Source organism: Pipistrellus hanaki (genome assembly GCF_964339955.1).
Source record: "Pipistrellus hanaki genome assembly, chromosome: 4".
NCBI lineage: Eukaryota > Metazoa > Chordata > Mammalia > Chiroptera > Vespertilionidae > Pipistrellus > Pipistrellus hanaki.
The window spans coordinates 93,994,442-94,018,550 of NC_140506.1; the positions used below are offsets into that span (position 1 = coordinate 93,994,442).

The 24,109-nt window shown below is 46.2% G+C and overlaps 1 protein-coding gene across 6 annotated transcripts in view; it reads left to right on the forward strand.

Moving 5' to 3' along the window:
• Window positions 1-24,109, forward strand: part of KATNIP (katanin interacting protein) — a 181,737-nt gene that overhangs the window by 8,947 nt on the left and 148,681 nt on the right. For 4 of the 6 annotated variants that reach the window (XM_084882882.1, XM_084882884.1, XM_084882886.1 and 1 more), the window contains exon 2: window positions 23,949-24,004. The exons of 1 other annotated variant lie outside the window; for it this stretch is intronic. In XM_084882882.1, coding sequence (XP_084739008.1) covers window positions 23,949-24,004 — 56 coding nt within the window. Of the gene's footprint in view, window positions 1-21,601; window positions 21,631-23,948; window positions 24,005-24,109 lie in introns of all 6 variants that reach the window. One more of the 6 variants, XM_084882883.1, reaches the window with a different exon arrangement.

The following is a 24,109-nucleotide window of genomic DNA, read 5'->3' on the forward strand; positions in this document are numbered from 1 at the left end:
TCAATACAAATGATCAACACAGAGAAAAAGTCATGGAATTATGATGAAAATTGTTTTGTGCTTGGGAACCTCTCTTTCTCACAGGATCAGTGAAATACATGTTGAGAAACATTGCTAAACCATTTTCAAGAAGTCGGCTTAATCACCTCTAATTGTTATCATCTCAGCTCTCCTAGAGCAGTGGCTGCCAACCTTTCGGACCTCACGGACCACCAGTCGTCTGCAGACAACCCGTTGGCAACTGCTGTCCTAGGGCATTGTTATGCCCCATGGAGGAACCTGTTCATTTTCAGATTGATTCCAAAGGAAAAACTTGGTTGTCTTTAAGAAAGTATTTTCCCTAAGATTAGATTTCAAAGGACCCCTTTTTCCATTTCAATTTTTAAAACTTTGACTTATATACCTTTTTATGGGCACACTAGTGACCCGGTGCATGAAAATTCATGCACTGGAAGAGGTGGGGGGTCCCTTGAGCCTGGCCCGCCCCCTTTCACAGTTTGGGAGCCCTCAAGGGCAGGAGGCGACGCCTCATCACACCTCTGCTGCTGCCACTGCCGGCAGCACAAGCCTTGATCAGCCCTTGTTACCTGAGCCTCTGGCGGCCCTTGGTGGCTGGGCAGCTGCCATCCTAGGCTTGCCTTCACCTCAGGCCAGCCCTGGGCATCAGAGGGACTCCAGAGGCAGGTGCACAGAGTGGCCAGGCTCACCTGGGGTCAGGCCCAGCCTTGCTGTGTGCCTTCTGCATTTGCTGGCTGAGGAGACTGGGTACTGCCATCTTGTGTCTGTGGGTGCCACCATCTTTGAGGGCATGACAGTCAATTAGCATATTCCCTCCTTATTGGCTGTGGGCACTGCCATCTTTGTAATGGCATGAAGGTCAATTAGCATATTCCCTCTTTATTAGATAGGATATCTATTGGATAAACCTTCATGAGTTGTGATTCTAGCCAGCTAGATAATCCTTATTAGGGTTCTGCTCTGGTTGAGTGTGTGAGGGAGAAATAGGCTGTATTCTAGAGCCACACAACTAGAACAGACCTTTTCCACAACCTTTTTCCTGGGCTCATTGATTTTGGCCTTGGGCTCTATGATGCACTGCGATGTAAAGCGGGTAGTTTGGGGGGCCATATAGCCAGTCACCTTGAATTTTAATCTCAGATGTTACCCTGACCTCTCTCAGCCTTAGTTTTCCTGTCAATAAAGTGGAGATGATGATGAAGCTTACTTTTTTTTGTTTGGTAATCCATTGATGAGTTCCTCGTTGTGGATTCAATGACACGATGCATGAGTGTACTGAACAGCAGATCTAGCATATAAAAAGTGCTCCTACGTAGTAGCTAATGCTCTCTGCCATTGGGTGGACCTCCTCCAAACCACTGACAGGGGAGGGAGCAGGGGATCCGATGAAGCCCTCTGGCAAAACAATAATCTTTGTAAAACTCATTTAGGTTTAAAAGAAAAAACATAGTTTGATATTTTTGTTTTCATAAAGGTAAGTTGGCAATGTGTGAGTTTTCTGTCAGTGAGAATGTTCACCTTTATGTTAAAGTCTAATTTCCTCTAGTGCTTTAAAAGTACAAGATGGGCCAAAACCGGTTTGGCTCAGTGGATAGAGCGTAGGCCTGTGGACTGAAAGGTCCCAGGTTCGATCCAGTCAAGGGCATGTACCTTGGTTGTGGGCACATCTCTAGTAGGGGGTGTGCAGGAGGCAGCTTATCAATGTTTCTCTCTCATCGATGTTTCTAACTCTCTATTCCTCTCCCTTCCTCTCTGTTAAAAATCAATAAAATATATATATTTTTAAAGAAGTACCAGATGGTTTAGAAAAAAAAAAATTTACTCAGTTTTCAAGGAACATAATAATTAGACAAAAGTTCAGCACATCAATATAATTACAAAGGATTTTAAAGCTGCTCATTTGCTTTTGCTCCCCCCCCACCCAGAGCAAATATTTAACATTTCCCTGTGTATACTGTTCATTTGCTTAGCAAACTCTCTCAAAGAATTAATAATGCTCTGATGAAATTTAGCTTGGCTTGTGTAAATAATCACAAGCTACAAAACGGGTGATGGTTGAATCAGTAAGGTCTTATAGAAAGTATGGTGTCAGCATGCCTGGTCTCTTCTGTCCTTGTGTGGTTTTTACCTGGACTACTGGGGATTTGTCTATTTCTCTTACTACACAAAATAAGCCAAGCAAAACAAAAAAACAAATAAAACAAAGCAGGCGTTCAGCAGGCAAAATAAATGTGTGGTCCATGTAATCTTTGTGTCTGTTCTCTTTTCCTTCCTTGGTTCCTATCTTGAATCTGATTCATTTCTTTCCTCGATATTTTTGGCTTTCATTCCACCCTGTCGTTTCAGCCAACGGGACTTGGCACACAGTGTTTTGCTTATTTTTCCTCAGGGCGTTCATTCAGTGACTCCTCAGCATTGTAGTGCCTTTGGGCCCTGGCATGCAGAGATTTCAAGATGAGTAAGATTGAATCCAGGTGAAGAGTAAATAGGAGTTCATTGTACTAGTCTCAGACATTTCTGTGAAGTTGATTATTTTTATACTAGAGGCCAGGTGCACAGGAATTGTGCACTGGTTGGGGGGCGCGGCCTGCAGGGATTAGCCTGGGGTAGGAGCACCGCTCATCCGGGTCAGCTGAGCAGCGCTTCCACTGACCACTAGGGGGCAGCTCCTGCGTTGGACATCTTCCCCCTTGTGGTCAGTGTGTGTCATAACAACTGGTCAACCAGTCATTCTGATTGTTCCACCATCAGTCACTGGGCTTTTATTATATAGGATATAAGTTAAATTTTTATAATCCTTTAAAAATAGAGATACAGCGCATTTAAAAATGAATTCTTTATGGCAGACATTACAAATCGGGGTGAAATATAGACCACAGGCATGTTTATTTGGCCCGTAATGTTTTGTTCTTTAAGTGTTTTAATTAGCTCTTAACATAGAAAAATTGGGAGATTTCCCATAAATATATGATTATGGTATTTTCTTTAAAATATCAATTAAAGTCTGTGAAATCCAAATTAGAATTCTGCCTGGCCTCAGTTCCCTCACAGCTGGAGCAGAGTGGAGATGGGAGGGTCACTGTCCAGGCCACCATTGCACCTACCTAACTGGCTTCCCTCATTGCATGTGGTACCTGGCTGGGCCCCAGAGGCATTTGAAGTTACATCCTGCTCTAGTATGAAATTGTGATATGCAGAATGGCACACTGGACTCTCATTGTAGGTTCTTGTTCTACGAAGTTTGAAGAATAAAATTACGGACTAAGATTTTAGCAAAAATGTGGAAGTTTATTGCAAGCATATATAAACTCCTCCTTGGGGAAGGGTCCCCCAAATAGGAGAGTCCCTCCCTCTCTGAAATGGGAAGAAAAAAACAAACAGTCCTCGGAGTCTGTTTACAGGTTTATAAATGCTGGCAGCTCTTTGTCTGTATACGCTACATTCTAATTAGACCCCTTCCCCTGTGCTTTCCTAATTGGCTTCTTTCCCCCCTTTTCCTTACATGGTGTCAGTACCAAAGTTTCAAAGCCCACCCGGTGCCCCCCTCTTCTTTTTCCCCTTATCATGTAACGTTCTTATAATAAATGGGCAGTTTGAAGCTGCCTCTGCCCTCTATCACGTATGCATTCCTCTGCGCTGGACCCTCCTTCCTTAAAACTGCCTTTCCTGTCTTTAAACTCCTTTCACTTGGACAATTTTGAAAATCCCTATGGACTTCATGGGTGCCATACTGTGCTATACTTATCTTTTAGTTTTAATAATAATAATAATAATAATAATAATAATAATTTAAAAAGCTGATAAATAGTACTAGAGGCCTGGTGCACGAATTCGTACACCAGTGGGGTCCTTTGGCCTGGCCTGCAGGATCGGGTTGAAACCAGCTCTCCGACATCCCCTGAGTGGTCCCTGATTGCAAGAGGACAAGTTGAGGGACCCCACCAGTGCATGATTGGGGCCGGGGTGTGATGCAGGAGGTTGGCCAGCTGGGGAGGGGTTGTGGGAGGGCTCCAGGGCATGTCTGGCCTGTCTCGCTCAGTCCTGATTGGCAGGACCCCAACAGCAAACTATGGTAACCTACCAGGTTTGAGCATCTGCCCCCTGGTGGTCAGTGTACGTCATAGTGACTGGTTGACTATCTGCCCCCTGGTGGTCAGTGCACATTATAACAAGCTGTTGAGCATTCTTAGCATATCATTAGCATATTACACTTTGATTGGTTGAACGGTTGACAGTATCACAGGACACTTAGTATATTAGGCTTTTATTATATAGGATAAGAAAGTATCAGTTGTCTTCAGTGCCACAGGATGACTTACGATGTCCCACCGTCTGACCCTTGTAGTCTTAACAATTGCTCTGTGAACATAGCACATTTAAGTGGAGAATTTTCTTGGGGAAGCTGTTTCCTCTTGCCCATATCCTTAGTTGGTCTCTGGTCTCCAATCTCATCTTTAAATAGTCATCCACCTATTCATGCCCAGAGTTTTAACACTGGGCTGAACTGGGTCCGTAGCTGTGTTTTCCCATATTTATACATAGAGATTTCCATTAAAGCCTGGCCTTTTCAGTCTCCAGATAAAACGGTGCTTTGGCCCCAGTGGGCCTGCCTTCTGTCGCAGCCCTGGTCCTTAGCACCGAACAGTGGCCCCCTCAATAGTTGACTTGTAATGACAATTTGGCCTCTTCTGACTGGTGTTGCCAGTTATCAAGTGCTCACTTTGCATTGAGAATATTGTCCCAACCCTGCAGGCACCTGAGATTTCAAACCCTGCAGGACACACCTTGGGAAGCTGGCTATCTCCTGGGCACACCATATTTTCTCCCAACTCCCTGCCTTGCCAGTGATGTGTTCCCTGCCACCCTTCTTTCAAGTCAGCTCCACACTGTAGACTGCGGTACAGAATAATTAATACTTGCAGAATTATTTTCTCCTACGTGGCAGGATCCCATGGCTCCTCATGAATTGTGCTATCGAAGGGATTGGGCTTCATGTCTTTCTTCTTCTTTGAGTGTAGAGACCCACTTTTGTTTCTTTGTATGTCCAGCACTTGGCCCAAGGACAGGTACATGAGTGTTTGCTGGGTTGACATCGTAACCAGGAAGGAGATGAACCAATTTGTCCCTTAGTGAGTTGTTGGCCAGTCTCCATAAAGCAGACAGAGAACAGATCCTTGTAACCAAGGCTCCAGGTCAAGCCTCCAGAGACCTGGCTGGTTCCTCCTCCTCTAGTGGACAAGTTTGGTCCCTCAGGCACTGTGAGTGGAGTATTCAAACTAGTCCTAATAACATGCCCTGTCCTAGCTACCTTTCTTATACCCCACAGCCTCTGTGTTATTCTATTCCCCCACTATTAGTCACCTTCCTGTCCTCCCCCACTTCCTCTCCCAGGGAAGTCACTGTCACTCGCTTGTCCTGCTGTTACTGGAAAGCAGACCTGACCCTGAGCCGGTCTGCGCAGGGTGGCGGTAGTGTGTGGGTTCTTGACTTTGTGTAGGAAAATGTCACCACATGAGTTCAGGTGACTGTGAGGGAATGCTTACTAAAGCTGGAGACAGTAAAACAAGGGAGGGCTTAGTGTAGAAGAAGCAACAGGAGAGCGTAGGCTGGGTTGCTCTAGCTCTCTGGGAAGTCAGAGAAAACGGAGTCTTGGAACAGGGTCAAGAGATTAACCTGTGACGAGCTGTGGCTGCCCATCCCTTAGGGTTTAGGTTGCAAGTCTCCTGGGAACCCTTAGGGTTTAGGAGGTGCAGGCCTGTGTGGGAATAAGAGAGGAAGGGAATGGTGGGAGAGCACAGCGGATCCATAGTCTTGAAGCTTTTCTCTCTCTCTCTCTCATCTTAGGGAAGGCTTCAGCAGAATATTCATCAGTTTTCCAGGAATGCTCTTTCAGGGTTGTTTCCACTGGATTGGGCAGTGTGAGGGTTGTTGCTCATTACAGCAGGTCCTGGTGTCCCCCACCTCTTTTTGCTGCTTTTCTGAGACGAGCTGAAAGACAACTGAAGCCTAGATGTTATTTCTGGGCGGTGACCTTCAGATGTCTGTCTCTGTTTCCCTGTTCCACTGGGCCTGGCTTACTGGCTGTCTCACCACCTCCATTTTGGAACCCGATACTACCTTGACCACCCTTAGCTGATGGATCCTCTGGAGACAGCCCTGACTTAGCATGTCCTTCGAGGACAGGACAGTTATGGGTGAAGGCAGCACCTGGCAGGAGGTTGGACAACCACAGCTGTCTGGTCCCCAACATAGGAGCCCTGCAGGCACCACCACTTTTCTCAAGTCTGAGTGAACTTGCAGTTCTGCGTGTGTGTTTCTGCTCCAAGGAGTCCCAAGCTAATTAGGTACATTTTATGAACCACCTAAAATCACAGAAGGTCAGAGCTGGAAGGGACTTGACATCTAGTCCAGGATCCCATTGTGGTGACTGATGTATATCAGGATCCTGGGGTTCCCATGCAGGGGTCACAGGTTAGAAGCCTGCAGGGAGCAGGCAGGTTATACAAATGACTGTAGTGGCCAGGACTCATTTCCTTATGCAGCTCTATGCCAGATTGTTCTAATGCCTAAATATACTTGGCATACCTGGGAATATTCTTCATTTTTGTAAAGAAATCTATTGGCTACTAATTTCTTTTAATTAATTAATTAACTAACTAAGTAATTATTATTATTTTATTGTATATGTTTTTTATTAAAAGATGTTTCTTTTCTCTATTTTTGTCCCCCTCCATCCAACCACCACCCCACCCCAGACCTTCCCCATCTTATTATCTGTGTCCATGGGTTATGCATATATGCATACATGTTCTTTGGCTAATCTCTTCTTGCCCCCTCCCATCTCCACTGAGAGTCTACTAATTTCTTGAAATGTACTCTCTTCCCTCTCTCCATCATCTGTAAAGTAGAGGTAATAGCTATATCCTCTTCCTGGGGTTGTGAGAATTCGTTGCATTAATAAATGTGCAGGGGCCTGGCACACAGGAAGCCCATGTGTCAGCGTCAGCTGCAAGACGACGAGGGTGGTGGAGGTGGAGGTTCCACTTTTCCTGGAGACATGGACACCTGAGCTATCACTGTCATCTTCACTGCAGGGAAAGAAAACTTCTCTGATCTGCTGATAAACGGCAACTTGGACCTGCCCTCACTGGCAGGGAGACAACCTGTGGGGTGGGGATCCAGAGGGCATCAGGCCATCTGGCAGGCCATTGTCCTCAGCTCCTGACAACTGTTGCCAGGCAGGAATGCAAGCCTGTGTTGCCAGATCTTTCCGTGTCTTTTATTTTTTTCAAAATAATCTAGAACTCGGGAATTTTAAGTGAAATTTAACTATTGTCTGAAAAACATTGTTGTTGTTTTTTTTTTTACCGTCATGGAGACCAGGCAAATGTCTGTGGGTTGGACTCAGCCTTTAGGTCTAGTCTGATCACTGCTGTTGGCAGGTGGGTGAGGCCAAGGCATGAGGAGTGAAGTGCCAACTTGCTGGGCTGCCCAGGAGAAGGAGAACAGGCCCATTCCAATGGGCCTCCCCCACCTGCCAAGCCTTCCTCCCAATGAGCCCCCTCCTTGGCAAGTTCTGCAGCTTGCTTCCTTTGAGATGGAGATTTCATTTTAAACCTTCAGGTTAGAACCTTGACAAACCATGGCAGAGAATTAGATTCATTTATTCTCTCTTTCCCTTTCTTTCTCTCTTCCTCCTCTCTCATCTCTCCCTTCTCTCTCGCTTTCTCCCTTTCTCTCGGTGCTATCCATCCGAGCCGTATTCTGGAGAGGAGTGGAAGGAGCAGAGCTTGTTGATCAGACTGAGTGGATTAGAACTCTTGCCTCTCACTGCCTAGAGTTTTAAATTGTAAAATGGAGATTAATAGTAGGACCTTCCCAGAGGGCTGAGAATCAAATAAATTTATTCATCTAAAGACCCTTGAATGGTGCCCAGCACTCAATGGGTTCAGTAAAATATAGCTATCAGATTACAAGAAAAACCTGCATCTCTTTCCTTAGGATTCCCAGGGAATCTCATGCTTCATTTCTTGTGTTTTCCAAGGTTCAGCAGGGTTATTTTTGAGGGGTAGAGTGCAAATACTCAGAAGATACATTACTTTGGATACACATACACATGCACACATATAGGTGAAGTAAATTAGGTTTAGAGTGTGGGTGTGGAAAATATAATTAATAAATAATAGCAAGAATAAACTTTGTGTTGCCTGTACTCACCACTGTAAACATGTGCCACATCCTGTGTTTTCATAAATGCAGTGTCTTCACTTGTGTGCTGTCAGGGGCTGGGCTGGAGGATGAGGTAGGGTGGGTGTGAAGTGGGAATGGCTTTGACTTTGTGTGCTGGATACAGAAGTAGACCAAAGTACATTTTGGCCTGGAATCATGTTGTCACATAGGCCATTGATTAGATTACAGAGGTGTGGTATTTACTTAATTTCACATGAAAAAAAAATCAATATTTTTCAATTATCTCTAATGGTGTATTAAACTTACTGTGTCACATTTCGCTTCACTGTCCCAGAAAGAGCAGGAGGAAGGGTCAGGAAAGCACACTGTGAGAGAAGAAGAAGTCTTTCCAGCAGTTCCAGAAGTCATCCTGCCGCCTGTCCCTTCTGGCATTGTCCATTCAGAAATTTCATACACTCAGTTATCGGTTCCAGAAAGGTCTACTCATGTCTACTCCATTTCAAGCACTGTTTCAGGTGTGGGAAATTCTGTGATAAAAAACCCAGAAAGTGGCCTCCGATTTCTCAAAGCTGATATTTTAGTGGAGGAGACAGACCACAAACATATTAACAAGAAATAGGTCTAATAAGTGCTATGCTTAAAGTCCCTTTAAGCTGAGATCTGATTGATGAGAATACCGAGATGATGAGGGCAAAGGCCTCAAGGCAGGAAGGAATCCTGAGTTCAAGGAGCAGGACTGTGTGTGAAAGTGAGGAACGGGAAATACTGGTGCATCAAGCAGACAAAATACAGGCTTAGTTTTAGATGGCTTCTGTGGGAAAAGCCCAGTAGTAGTGGAGGCAAGAGACCCACCAAGTGGCTAGTGAAAAAGATGACAGCTCACGGAGGATGATGGCAAGGAGTGGACAGGTTTGCTTGCCAGAGTGCAACAGAACTTGCTAAGATCCACAACCAGTCAGCTGTTTCTGGGTGAGGGAACTACTAAGTGCTAAGTGCCTACTATGCACAGATCACTAGTCTAAGTGTTTCACATGTACTGTCTTAACCCTGACAATTGACTGTAATGCAATCATGTTAAACTCAAAGGCTAACATGGGCCAAATTAATGAGGAATGTGGCCTGTGGGCCATGAGTTTGACATGCTTGCTGTAATGGAATGGGGACAGTTAGGATTGCCAACCAGGCAATGATTGGCTGAGCCAGACAGACTGACCCTAAAGCCTACCCTCTAGCCACTACGCAGCATTGTCCCCAGCCTCCCTTCTGTTAGGCTGGCCACAAAATGCACAGCTAAGCATTTCTACCAGTAAACCAGGCAAATGCATGTATTGGTGTGCAGGTTGTAAATAACCATTTCCAGCTGCCAGCTGTTGTTTAGGTTTGGAAAAGAAAAGAAGATCTTAGTGTGACTTGTTTATCTCAGGTAATTTGGCATTAAACCGGGCCCTGGGAATTTAAGTTACACAGGAAATGCAAAGAAAAAGTGTTGGAGATATTGTTCCAGGCCTTCAGAAGACAGGAGTAATTTAAAGGCCCAGAACCAGCCTGGAGGTGCGCATGGGGACTTGAAAAGGAGATTGTGTCTTAGAACCAATCTTTTTACCTGGCTTCCATGCTCTTTGTCTAATAGATTTCTGTTGTTATAATGAGATTTCCTTAAAGAGCTCAGTGCATGGGCCCTTCCAATAAAAGGGCCCATGCATTGAGATGAAGAAACTAGTGGCATGGTGCACATTGAAAGGACATTAATTAGAAGAAACATTTTAATATCACTATTTGCCCTTTTTCTACAATTGAAGTGTCAACCAAATTCATGATCAACAATGATAGGTCGAAACACACGTATGCAATTGGCACCAGCAAGAGCTTTATATGTAGCGTGCATGAATGAGTTAACTTAGCCTTTTATATGTCCTACTAGAGGCCTGGTGCACAAAATTTGTGCACGGTTGGGGGCTCCTCAGCCCGGCCTGCACCCTCTCCAATCTGAAACATCTCTCTAGCAATCTGGGACAACTGGCTCCTAACCACTCGCCTGCCTGCCTGCCTGATTGCCCCTAACCCCTCTGCCTGCCTGTCTGGTTGCCCCCAAATGCCTTGCTCTGCCACCTGATCCTGCCCCCAACTGCTCTCCACTGCTGGCCTGATCTTGCCCCAAACTGCGTTCCCCTGCTGGCCTGATTGCCACTAACTGCCTCTGCCTTGGTCCCACCACCATGGATTTATCCAGAAGGAAGTCAGACATCTGGAACAAGGCTGGTTGGCCTGGTCTAATTAACATATTACCCTTTTATTAATATAGATAGATTATATAGAATAGATTGCTTAAATTGGAGGAAAAGCCTTTTTCAGCAGGAGGAAATGCTCTTGGCACACAAAAACATAATCCCTATATCTGAACTGACAGCCAGCCATATGCATTATACCAGTGGTTGGCAAACTCATTAGTCAGCCGAGCCAAATATCAACAGTACAGCAATTGAAATTTCTTTTGAGAGCCAAATTTTTTAAACTTAAACTATATAGGTAGGTACATTGTTATTAACTTAATTAGGGTATGTGGTATTTTGTGGTAGAGCCACATTCAAGGGGCCAAAGAGTCGCATGTGGCTTGTGAGCTGTGGTTTGCCGACCAGTGCACTATACTGCCAAACCCGTCATTAAAAAATTCAATCAGCCGAAGCCGGTTTGGCTCACTGGTAGAGTGTCGGTCTGCGAACTGAAGGGTCCCATGTTCGATTCCTGTCAGGGGCATATACATTGGTTGCGGGCACATCCCCAGTAGGGGGTGTGCAAGAGGCAGCTGATCAATGTTTCTCTCTCATTGACGTTTCTAGCTCTCTATCTCTTTCCCTTTCTTTCTGTAAAAAATCAATAAAATATATATTTTTAAAAATTCAATCAATTTCTTACACCTTACACCAAATAGCTGTTGCCCTTACAACCCCTCCTCAGCCTCCACCTTAGGTTCTGCCTTCCCAGTCCACCCAGAGTAGGTTCTGATTGGTTGGTTTCTATGCCAGTCAGTCTCAAAAGCTCCACCTCCTAGGCAGCCATTGGCTTCTCGCAGTTCACCCAGAATTAGTTCTGATTGGTCGGTTTCAATGCCAGTTGGTGTCAAAAGTTCTGTCTCCTAGGCAGCCATTGGTTCCTTGCAATTTTCTCAGATTTGGCTTTGGTTGGTTTCTATGCCAGTCAGTGTAAAAAACTCTGCCTCCTAGGCAGCCATTGGCTCCTCGCAAGATTTGGTTTTGATTGGTTAGTTTCTGTGCCAGTCAACATCTTTGGGGCTATCTCCGAGCCTGATCATAGAGGCAGGGCTGATCAGCAGCCACCCAAGGCTATTGGTGAGCAGGCTGAATTGCTGACTTCTGGGAGAGAGAGAGAGAGAGAGAGAGAGAGAGAGAGAGAGAGAGAGAGGGAGAGAGGAGAGAGAGAGAGAGAGAGAGAGAGAGAGAGAGAGAGAGAGGGAGAGAGGGGAGAGAGAGAGAGAGAGAGAGAGAGAGAGAGAGAGAGAGAGAGAGAGAGAAGCTTGGCTGCTGGCAAGACCCTGAGAAAGGTGATTACCCTGCTTCTTTTTTTTTTATATATATATTTTATTGATTTTCTTTACAGAGAGGAAGGGAGAGGGAGAGAGAGCTAGAAACGTTGATGAGAGAGAAACATCAACCAGCTGCCTCCTGCACATCCCCAACCGGGGATGTATCCGCAACCAATGTACATGCCCTTGACCGAAATTGAACTTGGGACCCTTCAGTCCGCAGACTGATGCCCTACCACTGAGCCAAACCGGTTTCGGTCACCTTGCTTCTTTCTACAGGCCTTGCCAGCCTGGTGTTTGGCCAAGCCTTCAGTCATTTTGGATGTTATGACCCTGGCTCTTTATATATATGCAAATTGACTGAACAGTGAAATGACTGGTCGATATGACATACACTGACCATCAGGGGACAGATACTTAATGCAGGAGCTGCCCCCTGGTGGTCAGTGTGCCTACACTCTGTCCACTGAGCCAAACTGGTTTTGGCTCTCATTGATGTTTCTAACTCTCTATCCCTCTCCCTTTCTCTCTGTAAACAATCAATATTTTTTTTAAAAGAAAAGAGGGAATATGCTAATCGACCATCACACCCTCACAAAGATGGCAGTTCCTACAGCCAATAATGAGGAAATATGCTAATTGACTGCCACGCTTCAAGATGGCGGCACCCAGTCCCCTCAGCCCCGTTGGGGTGGCAGGTGCACGGCATGGCTGGGCCTGCCCTAGGCAGATCTGGCCGCTCGGTGCTCCTGCCTCTGGAGTTCCCCAGTCTCCTCAGTCCCCCAGCCACCCAGGGCCAGCCCAAGGCACAGGCAAATCTCAGATGGTGGCTGCCCAGCTGACACCTGAGGTGCAGGCAAGCCTCAGATGTCGGCTGCCCAGCCACATAGGACCAGATCAAGGTGCAAGCAAACCTCAGATGTCAGCTGCCCAGCCACCTCAGGCCAGCTCTTGGTCCAGGCAAGCCTTGGATGTTGACTGCCCAGGTGCCCGGGGCTGCCCGAGACTCAGGTAACCAGGGCCAGCTGAGGCTTGCACTGCCGGCAGTGGCAGTAGCAGAGGTGTGATGGGGGCATTGCCTTCCCCAGATTGCTGGTCACCTCCCGCCCTGAAGGCTTCTGCACTGTGAGAGCGGGCAGGCCGGGCTGAGGGACACCCCACTACTTTAGTATAGAATAAACATGCTTAATTAGACCTGCTTTCTGATTTAGCTAAACTTTTTTCAGCCCAGTGAAGCACCCCAACTTCTCTTTCAGGTAATAGCCAGCAACACGGCAGTAAATATCAACACAAAGCAGATTATTACTGTAGATCAGGCAGTGAGAACAAAGGTTAAAATATTTAACTGCAGCAGTGTTTGACTATATTCTGTGCAGTGAGAAAAGCTGAAGTCATTTTCAAGGTCCACCATTTCTTCTTCTCAGTTAGGTTAAGTGTCTAAGCTTTCTAAATCTCCGTTTTCTGACTAATGAAAAGAAAATAGGAAATGAGTCTCCTATCTACTTACTCCAGGACTTCTGTGAGGATCAAATGAGAGGAGGCATGGGAAAACGCTTCACAGACATTTGGTTAAAGTGTGAAATGTTTGTATCTGGCTATAAAGCCAGTTGTGATTCTGGGCTGAAGAAACTGCAAGGAGGCTAGTCATCACTAGGGAGAGGAAGCGGGCATTGCTACATGGTGTCTTTACCTGTCACCCACAGCCACTGTTTCCAGGCTGGGCTGGGCTGAGGGCTGAATTTTGTGCCATGGGGTCTTGGCAGCATTGGCTGCGATTTTGTGGGCTGTCACTCCAGGGTAGTGGTGGGGCCTGTGCCCCTCTTGGGGGAAGCTGAGTGTTGCTTTGTGGGCATCAGGTCTGTGGTGCCATTTCTCTGTAAATGGTCAGTGCATGTCATGGCAGCTCCTGTGTTGAGCATCTGCCCCCTGGTGGTCAGTGAGCATCACAGGATGGTCAGACACTTAGCATATTAGCCTTTTATATATATATAGATAGATAGATAGATAGATAGATAGATAGATAATGGGATGAGCCAGAGATTTTCCAGTCTTCTGCCTGGTTACCTCTTAGGTTGGAAACTTGAGGCCTGTTTTGTTGGGACTGACAGAGCTTAAATTTTTAAAAAATTACTTATTTTTTTAAAATTAGAATCTTTGCACTGGCTGGTGTGGCTCAGTTGGTTGGGGGTCATTCTGTGCATTGAAGTGTTGCAGTTTGATTCCTGGTCAGGGCACATGCCTGGGTTTGGGGCTTAATCCCTGGTAGGGAATGTGCAGGAGGCAGCTGGCTGATGTTCCAGTCTCACATCAATGTTTCTCTTTCTCTCTCAAATAATTAATGTAAAAATATTATCAAAATAAAACAAACTTCCCACTTAAAAAAATTAGAAGCTTTCTCATAAAACTGAACTTCTCTGGAAAAATTTAATCGAACAAACCTGAGCCCATATTTCTGCTTGGAAACCTGTGGCTGGAGCCCAGTAGTGATTCTCCATTAAGCTGGGCAGGTGCTCTCCAGGCTGCCCTGTCCCCATCCTGCCCCCTTTGACTCTGCCACATTTGTCTTTGCAAAGGCTGTAGGTTGAAGCCAGGATCAAAGTTCAGGAAGCTGGGATGGGGCTGAAGGCCTGTGGAGGTGGGGGCAGGGTGTGCAGGGAGCAGGCAGGCAGCAGGGTGTATCTAACACTGGCTGAGCAGCTAGATTTACTCATTGCTAACCCAAGTTCTTCTCCTTCCTTGCTCTGTGACTTTGGGTGGCTTTGTGATGCACATGACAGGAAATCCCAAGAGCTATTAGCTAGGGCAACCCAACAGTGTAGTTCTCAGGAGGCACTAGGAAACCTTGATTTCCAGACAACACACTAGAATAGGCCCCAATTTTCCTCCCTTTTCTTTTTCATCTTTCATCTTGTCTAACTATTTCATAAATCTTTGCCTCGTCCTAGCTGATTTGGCTCAGTGGATAGAGCATCAGCTTGTGGACTAAAGGGTCCTGGGTTCAGTTCTAGTCAAGGGCACGTGTACGTGCCTGTGTTATGGGCTTAATCTCCAGTGTGGGGTATGCAGGAGGCAGCCAATTAATGGTTCTCGTCATTGATGTTTCTCTCTCTCCCTCTCCATTCTCTGAAATCAATAAATATATATTTTAAAAAACCACACGCACAAAACAAACTTTGCCCTCAAATAAATGAGCAGGTCACATTGGCTTAGCTAAGAAATTGTTTCCTGAAACCATTTTGTCACTTCATTCTTATCTCCCATGCACTACAGATTTATTTCTTTAAAAAAGGCAGTTTGTTCTCTGAAAATATTGTGTTCTCTTTCCAGCAATCTTTGGGCACCTAAGGTTCATGGAGGCTACTTCATCTTCCTCCCACAGACAACCCTCTCTCAGACCTCAGATGGGAAGGCTTACAGCCTTTCTCATTATGTTATATCTTTTAAAAATTTGAATCAGCCTTTGGACATTCAATATTTTTACTTTATTTTACTTTCTTGAATAGGAAATAAATCCAAATAAATCATTCAAAAGTAAAAATAATCACCTCACACCCGTCAGAATGGCTACCATCAACAAATCAACAAATGACAAGTGCTGGCGAGGATGTGGAGAAAAGACAACCCTAATACACTGCTGATGGGAATGCAGACTGGTGCAGGCATTATGGAAAACAGTATGGAGTTTTCTCAAAAACTTAAATTTGGAGCTGCTGTTTGACTCAGTAATCCCACTTCTAGGAATCTATCCTAGGAAACCTGAAACACCAATAAAAAATAATGTATGCACTCCTATGTTCATACTAGCACAATTTATAATAGCTAAGAGCTGGAAACAGCCCAAGTGCCATCAGTAGGTGAGTGGATAAAAAAGCTGTGGTACATTTACACCATGGAATACTATGCAGCAGTAAAGAAAGAAGGCTCTCTTACCCTTTGGGAAAGCATAGAGGGACCTGGAGAGTATTATGCTAAGTGAAATAAGTCAGTCAGAGACAGACAAGTATCACATGATCTCACTCATATGTGGAATCTAATGAACAAAATAAACTGTTGAACAAAATAGATCCAGATACATAAAAACATGGAACAGACTGTCAAATCTCAGAGGGAAGGTGGGGGTGGGGGGTGAGAAGAGATTAAAAAAGATCTATGCATATATGGATAACCTATGATTATAGGCCTGGGGCAAGGGTGGAGGGTGCGGGCTAGAAGGGGTCAGTGGCGGGGAAGGGGGACATATGTAATACGTTGAGCCCTGGCAGGTGTGGTTCAGTGGGTTGGTTATCATCCCTTGCATTGAAGGGTTGCTAGTTCGATTCCGTCATAGCACATGGGCTCAAGCCCCTGTGAGTGGCATGCAGGAGGCAGCCGATTAATATTTTGCTGTCACGTCAATGTTTCTCTTCCTCTCACTTCTCTCTCTAAAAATTAACAAAAACTCTTTTTTTTTTTTTAAATATATTTTATTGATTTTGTACAGAGAGGAAGGGAGAGAGATAGAGAGTTAGAAACATCGACGAGAGAGAGTCATCGATCAGCTGCCTCCTGCACACCCCCCACTGGGGATATGCCCGCAACCAAGGTACATGCCCTTGACTGGAATCGAACCCGGGACCTTTCAGTCCCCAAGCCGACGCTCTATCCATTGAGCCAAACCGGTTTCGGCTAGAAATTAACAAAAACTCTTAAAAAATCTGAAGAAGCTACTCCTGTACATGTGCCTTCCAGGTGGTTTTTTTGTACCAATAAAACCAATATGAGTATACATTCTTATTTGCCCTCTTTCTTAGAAAAAAATTGCATGCTATTTAAACTTTCTACCCCTTGATTTTTTCACTCAACATATTATCATCTATTAGAGGCCTGGTGCACGAATTCATGCATGGGTGGGGTCCTTCTGGGTGGCCTGCAGGGATTGGGCAGAAACCCACCGTCCAATGCCGCCTGCAGCTCCTACTGTCGCTCCTGCTCATCCCTACCCCACTGTGCCTGCCAATCAGTCCCGATCTGGGGAGGCTCACTCTGCCACCGCAGTGCTTGCTAGCCACGAGCCCTGCCTCTGGTGTCCCCCCAAAGGCGGGATCAGGCTGAAATTGGCTCTCCGATATCTCCTGAGGAGTCCTGAATTGCAAGAGAGTGTAGGCCAGACTGAGGGACCCCACCAGTGCACGATTGGGCCAGGGAGGAACCGTGGGAGGGCTCCAGGGCATGTCTGGCCCATCTTGCTCAATTGGCTGGACCCCAGAAGCAAGCTAACCTACCAGTCAGAGCATCTGCCCCCTGGTGGTCAGTGCATATCATAGTGACTGGTCAACCAGTTGAATGCCCCCTGGTCATAGCGAGCAGTTGAGCAGCCTTATCATATTATTAGCTTGATTGCTCATTCAGTTCTGCCATTTGGCCTATTTGCATATTACCCTTTTATTATATAAGACTAAAGGCCTGGAGCACAAAATTGTGCGGGGAAGGGTGTCCCTCAGTCCAGCCTGTACCCTCTCCCATTGGGGACCCCTTGGGGGATGTCCAACCGCCAGTTTGGGCCCTATTCCATGGGCCTAAACCAGCAGTCAGACATCCCTCACACATCTAGGACTGCTGGCTCCTAACCATTCACCTGCCTGCCTGCCTGCCTGATTGCCCCTCACCACTTTGCCTGCCTGCCTGATGCCCCTAACTGCTCCCCTGCCTGCCCGATTGCCCCAACCACCTCTGCCTGCCTGCCTGATCGCTCTAACCTCTCTGCCTACCTGCCTGATTGCCCCTATCTACTCTCCACTGCTAGCCTTATCGCCTTAACTGCTCTCCACTGCTGGCCTGATCCCCCTAACTGCTCTCCGCTGCTGGCCTGATTACTCCTAACTGCCTCTGCCTCAGCCCTGCCACCATGGTTTTGTCCAGAAGGACGTCCAGAAGGTTGCCCGGAAGATGTCCGGTCTAATTTGCATATTGCCCTTTTATTAGTATAGACTAGAAGCCCGGTGTATGAAAATTCATGCTCTGGAGGGGGTTCACTCAGCTTGGCCTACCCCATCTCACAGTCTGGGGGCTCTCAGGGGCAGGAGTTGACCTGGCGATCAGGAGAAGGCGATGTTCCTATCACACCTCTGCCGGCAGCGCAAGCCTCGGCTGACCCTGGTTACCTGTGCCTTAGGCGGCTTTGGACAGCTGGGCAGTTGCCATCCGAGGCTCACCTGCACTTCACACCAGCCCTAGACAGCTGGACAGTGGCCATCCAAGGTTTGCCTGTGCCTCAGGCTGGCCCTGGGCAGCTGGGGGGCTGAGGGGACTAGGGAGCCCCGGAGGCAGGACGCGGAGTGGCTGGACCTGCCTGGGGGTGGGCCCGGCCATGCCATGTGCCTGCTGCCCTGACGGGGCTGAGGGGACTGGGTGCTGCCATCTTTGAGGGCATGGCAGTCAATTACTATATTCCCTCCTTATTGGCTGTGGATGCCTCCATCTTTGTGACTGTGTGAGGGTCAATTAGCATATTCCCTCTTTATTAGGTAGGATAAGATATATAAGGGAAGAAAAAGATGTATAATTAGCCTGCTTATTTTTTCTTCTAACTTCATAGTATTCCACTCCATTATGTGGATTCACCATATTTATTCAGCCAGTCCCTACTCTGAGACTTAAGTGTTATTTCTAATGTTCGCTGATGTAAGTGATGAGACAGTGGCTATCTTTCCTGTTTGTGGAGGCGTTTCTCACAGTGGACTCCTGGAAGTGACAGTGCTAGCTCAAAGGGGAAGCGCATTGTCCTGTGAGGCTGTCGCTGAAATATCCTCCAAAGGGGCTGTGCCATTTTGTAATCCTCCCAGCAGCGCTCAAAAGTGCCTGCTTCCCAGCTCTTGCCAACAGTATACTGTCAAACCTCTGGATTCCTGCCAGTCAGAGAGGTGAGGGAAAGTGGAATCTCAATGGGACATTTGTCATTTAAATTAAATTACATAGACATATAAGACCGAGAGCACTGCGAGCCCTCCTCTTTGGACAGCAGAAGAAATAAGCTTATTTTAGTAACCTAAGGGAAGCACCATCACACCAGCGGGGAGACACAAGTTCTCTGTTCAGAACTCCTCTGTGATGGGAGGTCCCTGCCGGGCCCTCTGCCTGCAGGATTTCCACTGACTCACCTTCATTTTCCAAAGCCCACCCCTGCCGGTCAAGGCTGTGCATTTGTTTACCCCAGTGAATGGTGTGTTGTGACTGCCAAGTTAGCCTTTTCACATTTGGCTTTTTCTGGCCAGTAGGGAGCTCCATCTCCCTTTGCCCTTGAGGAGTCATTTTCTTCTAATCCCCTTGTTAATTGCTTTAGGTGTCCCATGTACATTAAACAGCTGCACCACAGAAAGAGATCCTTAAGCCAGACTCCCTCCCCAGCCCATTCTGGCCTTCTTATACCTGTCTTTAAAGATCTGACAGGGACAGTGTACTTAGCGGGTAGGCGTGCAGGTGCTGGGGCCAAACTGCCCAGATTCAAATCAAAGCTTTGCTACTCACTAGCTGAGTGGTACTGGACACTTCCCTAACCTCTTTGGGGCTGGGTGCCCTCCTCTGATGAGTGGGATAATAGTACCTATTCTGTAGGGTAGTTGTGAAGAATAAACGAGTTGATTTAGGTACTTAGCCTGGAGCTCAATGAGGGCCACACGCAAACTCTGATTAAGGTGAGGTCCTGTTAGTGGTGATGATAATGATGGTGGTGGTAATGACAGCACTGCTGCTGCTGCTCATGCGAGGATGTGGTAATGCTGATGGTGATTGGGTGCACCCTGAGCCCTGCTACATGTTTGTGACCTTGAGCAAGCAGCTCAATCACCCCCATTGTTTCTCATTTCATCATTGGTTTGTAGCGATGGGAATAATACTGTCCATCTAAAGCGCAAATCAGCAAACTGCTGCCTGTGGGCCAAAGTCTAGCCTGCTGCCTGTTTTCTTTAGTTCTTTGTTTGTTAGTTAGTTTGTTTGTTTAGAGAGAAAGGGAGAGAAAGATACAGACAGAGAGAGAGATCATGTGAGAGGAAACATTTATCGGCTGCCTCTTGCATGCCCCATCTGGGATTGAGCCCACAACCTTTCGGTGCATGGAGCACACCCAACCAACTGAGCCACATCAACCAGGGCACTGTTGCCTGTTTTTATGAATAAAGTTTTATTGGAACACAACCATAACTTCTTATCTACATAGTGTTTATGGCTGCTTTCACACTGCAATGGCAGAGTTGAGTAGTTAGTTAGTTGTACCTTAGACCTTATGGCCTATAAAGGACAAAATATTTACTCTGTAGCTCTACAGACAAAGGTTATTGACCCCTGACGTAAAGGAGTGGTTGTGAGGATGTGGGACACGAAGCTTGTGTAGACTTGGCACGTATTAGGTGTCCAGTGCAGGGGGGCTGCAGCAAGCCAGCATTTAACTTTCATGAACTACATGCCCCACTCTTGGGCCCACCCCTGCTACTCTCCTCCAACTCCACGAGGAAAATAGAGTGAGTAATTACAATATGAATAGTTTAATTAGAAATATCATAAATGACATTTTTATCATGTAGCATACATTTCCATATGCATTAAATATTGCACATGCTCACTAGTCTGCAGCAGTGGATCTAAAAGGCTGTGTCCCGGAGACTGTGCTTTGCGGGAGGTGTAAGGCTGCTCTCACCAGCGGTAATTTTGATGCTGATTTCCCCTTGCCTGATGGCTTCAGAAGCTAACATCCAAGGAAGCAACAACTCCTGTCTGAATGGTAGTGATGAATATTATTATCAGCATCTAGAGAAAAGTAAAACTGAATGCTACAGTTTTCCTACCATGGAAAAGAAATCCTGAGGGCAGATAAAATCTCTCTGAAATCATAAGTGAGAGAGGACGGTATTGTAGTTAAAAAATTCAGTGCATTCACTTCTTTCATCTTTTCCCCAGGCACACATCTGTTTTGTAAAGTGAGGTACTCAGGTGTCATTTACATTTGGCCTTATTTATTGTTTCATAGCTGAATCTGGCAGGTCACCTTGCAAAAGGCAGAGGAACATCCCCTTAATTTTGCAGGCAGCATATATGTTAATAGAAGCCCGGTGCACAAAATTCGTGCATGGGAAGGGGGTCCCCTCAGCTCGGCCTGCACTCTCTCCAATCTGGGACTCCTCAGGACTTCTCGCTCCTAACCGCTCACCTGCCTGCCAGCCTGATCCTCCTAACGGCGCTCCCCTGATAGCCTGTTTGCCCTAACTGCTCTCCCCTGATAGTCTGTTTGCCCTAACTGCTCTCCCCTGCTGACCTGGTCTCCCTAACTGCTCTCCCCTGACTGTCTGATTGCCTCTAACCTCCTCTGCCTTGGCCCCACCAACATGGCTTTGTCAGGAAGGATGTAGGGAATGACATCCGGAAGGTCGTCCTGAAGATGTTCAGTCTAATTAGCATTTTACCCTTTTATTAGTATAGATGTTACTCCTTCCATCTCACTCGCTGAATTGTGGGAATAGAATGAGATCTGGGTAGGAGGATACTCAGAGAAGTTAAGTAGACGGGTGTGGTGTAATCTGGTTCCTCCCATCGTTGGCAAGAAGGAGCTGTCCACATTGAGTTACCTGGAGGAGAGAGGGGCTCAGTGGGGTGAGGACAGGAGCATTAGATAACAAATGCGTGTAATTAGAGCAAATTATCTTCATTGGAAAATAAGCACATTGTTTTCCAATTTAATGAATAAAGAAGCTTCTAATTAACTCCAGTAGAGAGATTTGCTTTCATATTTCAGTAGTTAAGCTCTATGTTTTTTTGTATTAATATTTTGTTTTTATGACCCAGCTTAATGGTGGTTTCTTTCCTTGTTCCTTATTGGTGAAACAGAATTTTATAGAAGAAAAGCAAACCCAGAGGTAATTCAGTCTAATTTCTTCTTTTTTAAGGAAGGAAATATGGTCCAGAGAGATTCTGTTGGTTAGGTTTCCACTGGACCAGGTCCCCAGACATATGTCCGACCAGCACAGGAAGGACCTCTGCTAGACTTCGGTGTGCACCATGCCTACCCTGCCCTAGCTTTGTTTCCCTCCTGTTCCCTACCCTTGCTCTGGGCCTTACTTGGCCCTGCTGGCATCTTACTTGCCTCAGAACTACTTCTGCTACTAAAAGCCTCCTTCCCTGACCCCTGGCCTCCAGCCCACTCTGTCCTGTTCCAGGTCCAGGCCTGTCTCCTAGCTCCAGGCTAAGCATCACCTGGCCTGTATTACCTGGTGTGTCCCTCCTCTGACAGCCAGAGCAGGTGATTGTGGGAGCTGTCCACCCTGGCTCCTGCCCCAGAGCCTCAGAGTACAGAAGTTGGAATAAAATTGGCCTAACAACTCATATCACTTGATTCTTATATCCTGGACTCTTTTCTAAAAATAAAAAAAAAATAAAAAGAATAAAAAATAGCCCTAACCGGTTTGGCTTAGTGGATGGAGCGTCGGCCTGCAGACTGAAGGGTCCCAGGTTTGATTCTGATCAAAGGCATGTACCTTGGTTGTGGGCACATCCCCAGTAGGGGGTGTGCAGGAGGCAGCTGATTGATGTTTCTCTCTCATCAATGTTTCTAACTCTCCCTCTCCTTTCTCTCTGTAAATATATTTTAAAAAATTAACAACTTTATTTTTAGAGCAGTTTAAGGTTCATAGCAAAGCAGAGTAGAAAGTACAGAGTTCTCATATACCCCCTGTTTTAACACACCTACAACCTCTGCAACTATCGACACCCCCGTCGTCCCCCCCCCCCCGTCCCCCCCCGTCCCCCCCCAGCGGTATGCTTTCCTCAGCTCTTTCTCATTCCTAAACCCTGGGTTCTTTGTCTTAAGGCAAAAAAAAAAAAAAAGTAAAAAAGAAAAGGAAAGAAAGAAAATACATCCAGATAGTCTAAGTGTGTCTCTGTGACCGCAGAGGCAGGCATGCAGTCAGTTTCAGCTAAGTCCGTTCTGTCTGTCATTCTCTATTCTATCTCAAGGCTGGCTCACACACAGAACCCTGCTCTGGCCCTCTTAACCCCATCTCTCAGAACCAAGTCCCCGAGGCTGCGATTCTGATTGGCTGCAGCGGGTCAGGGTCCCACCCTGGGGATGGGGAGGAGAAGAATAGAGAAGGGGGCAGTTTAGGGTGTTATTATGGCTAAGCAAATAACCCAAAAGATGTTTACTATACCAAGATACTGTCTAATCCGTGGTCTCCTGAGAAGTCACCAGGTGTCTCTTTTCTAAATCCTTTTAAATGTTGGCCCTAGTTTGGCCAGAGGTTCATCTGTGGGCTTTAGCTCTTCCCTTATTCTCACCTTCATAGAAAGAGCTATGTTTCCTGCCTTGTGCTTTATTACCCACTGGGAGTCCCACTGCCATCAGGCCCCAGTCATGTGTAGACCCACTGGAAGTGACCATGTCCAGTGGTCCCCATCTCTTGCCTCTCAATAGGTCTTCACTAAGCCTTCTTGCTCCTGCCTCAAGGTGCCCTTGGCTAATGGGACATGTGGTTGTGGCACCCTCACAAATGCACACTCGAGGGCGAAGTTGGACAGTTTGGGAGACGCGTTGACAATGTGCAGTGACTATCATTTTCTATTTTAAAACCACGGCAACCATTAATTTTTCATCAAGGAATTCTTTTATAATGGGCACTGCCATAAAAGTTCTGCATTTAGAACAGCCTATTTAAACATTCTGGTGTCGATCTGTTGAATTTATGCATGCCTTCAAATGTTAGGCCACCAGTTTTCTGAGATAAGCAACAATTTTCTCTGAAATTGCCCATTATGTGAAATGCGGGGATTCCTGCTAATTCCCATCTGTATCGTCACCTGTGTCTAAGTTTGGGGTTTGGTGCGGCACTTCAGAGGTTATGTGAAGGCATTTTATAATCCAAACAATTTAATAAAAATGCAATTCGACTGGCACACTGGAGGCTGTGGGCCCTTGCAGAGTGCAGATAATGCTCCAGATTAAAGGGCTGGGGCTTTGTTCATTAAAGTCAAGTAACGCGTGTGAATTAGCATTTCCTTGCTGTTGCTTTATTTCAAGAGTATACCATTTCCCCATCATAATAATGGGCTACATTTTCTTAAAATCATTTGATTATGATTGGTCTTGCCTATCCAGTTTGCAAATAAAAAGCATTTGTGGTGATACATTAGCTGTTTTAAAACAGCCTTAATCTCTGGTTCTGCTTTTGAACTGCTACAGGTCAGACTCTGCGAAAGGCTGAGAGAAGCCGGTCCTGCTCTCGGGAGAACAAGGAGGTAAATGTGAGGGCGGGTGGGAGGCAGCTATTTGAAGGGAAGTGGGCGGGGGTGGAGGGGGACGTGCAGGCTGGGGACTAAGTATTCCTGGCTCTCCTCTCTGAG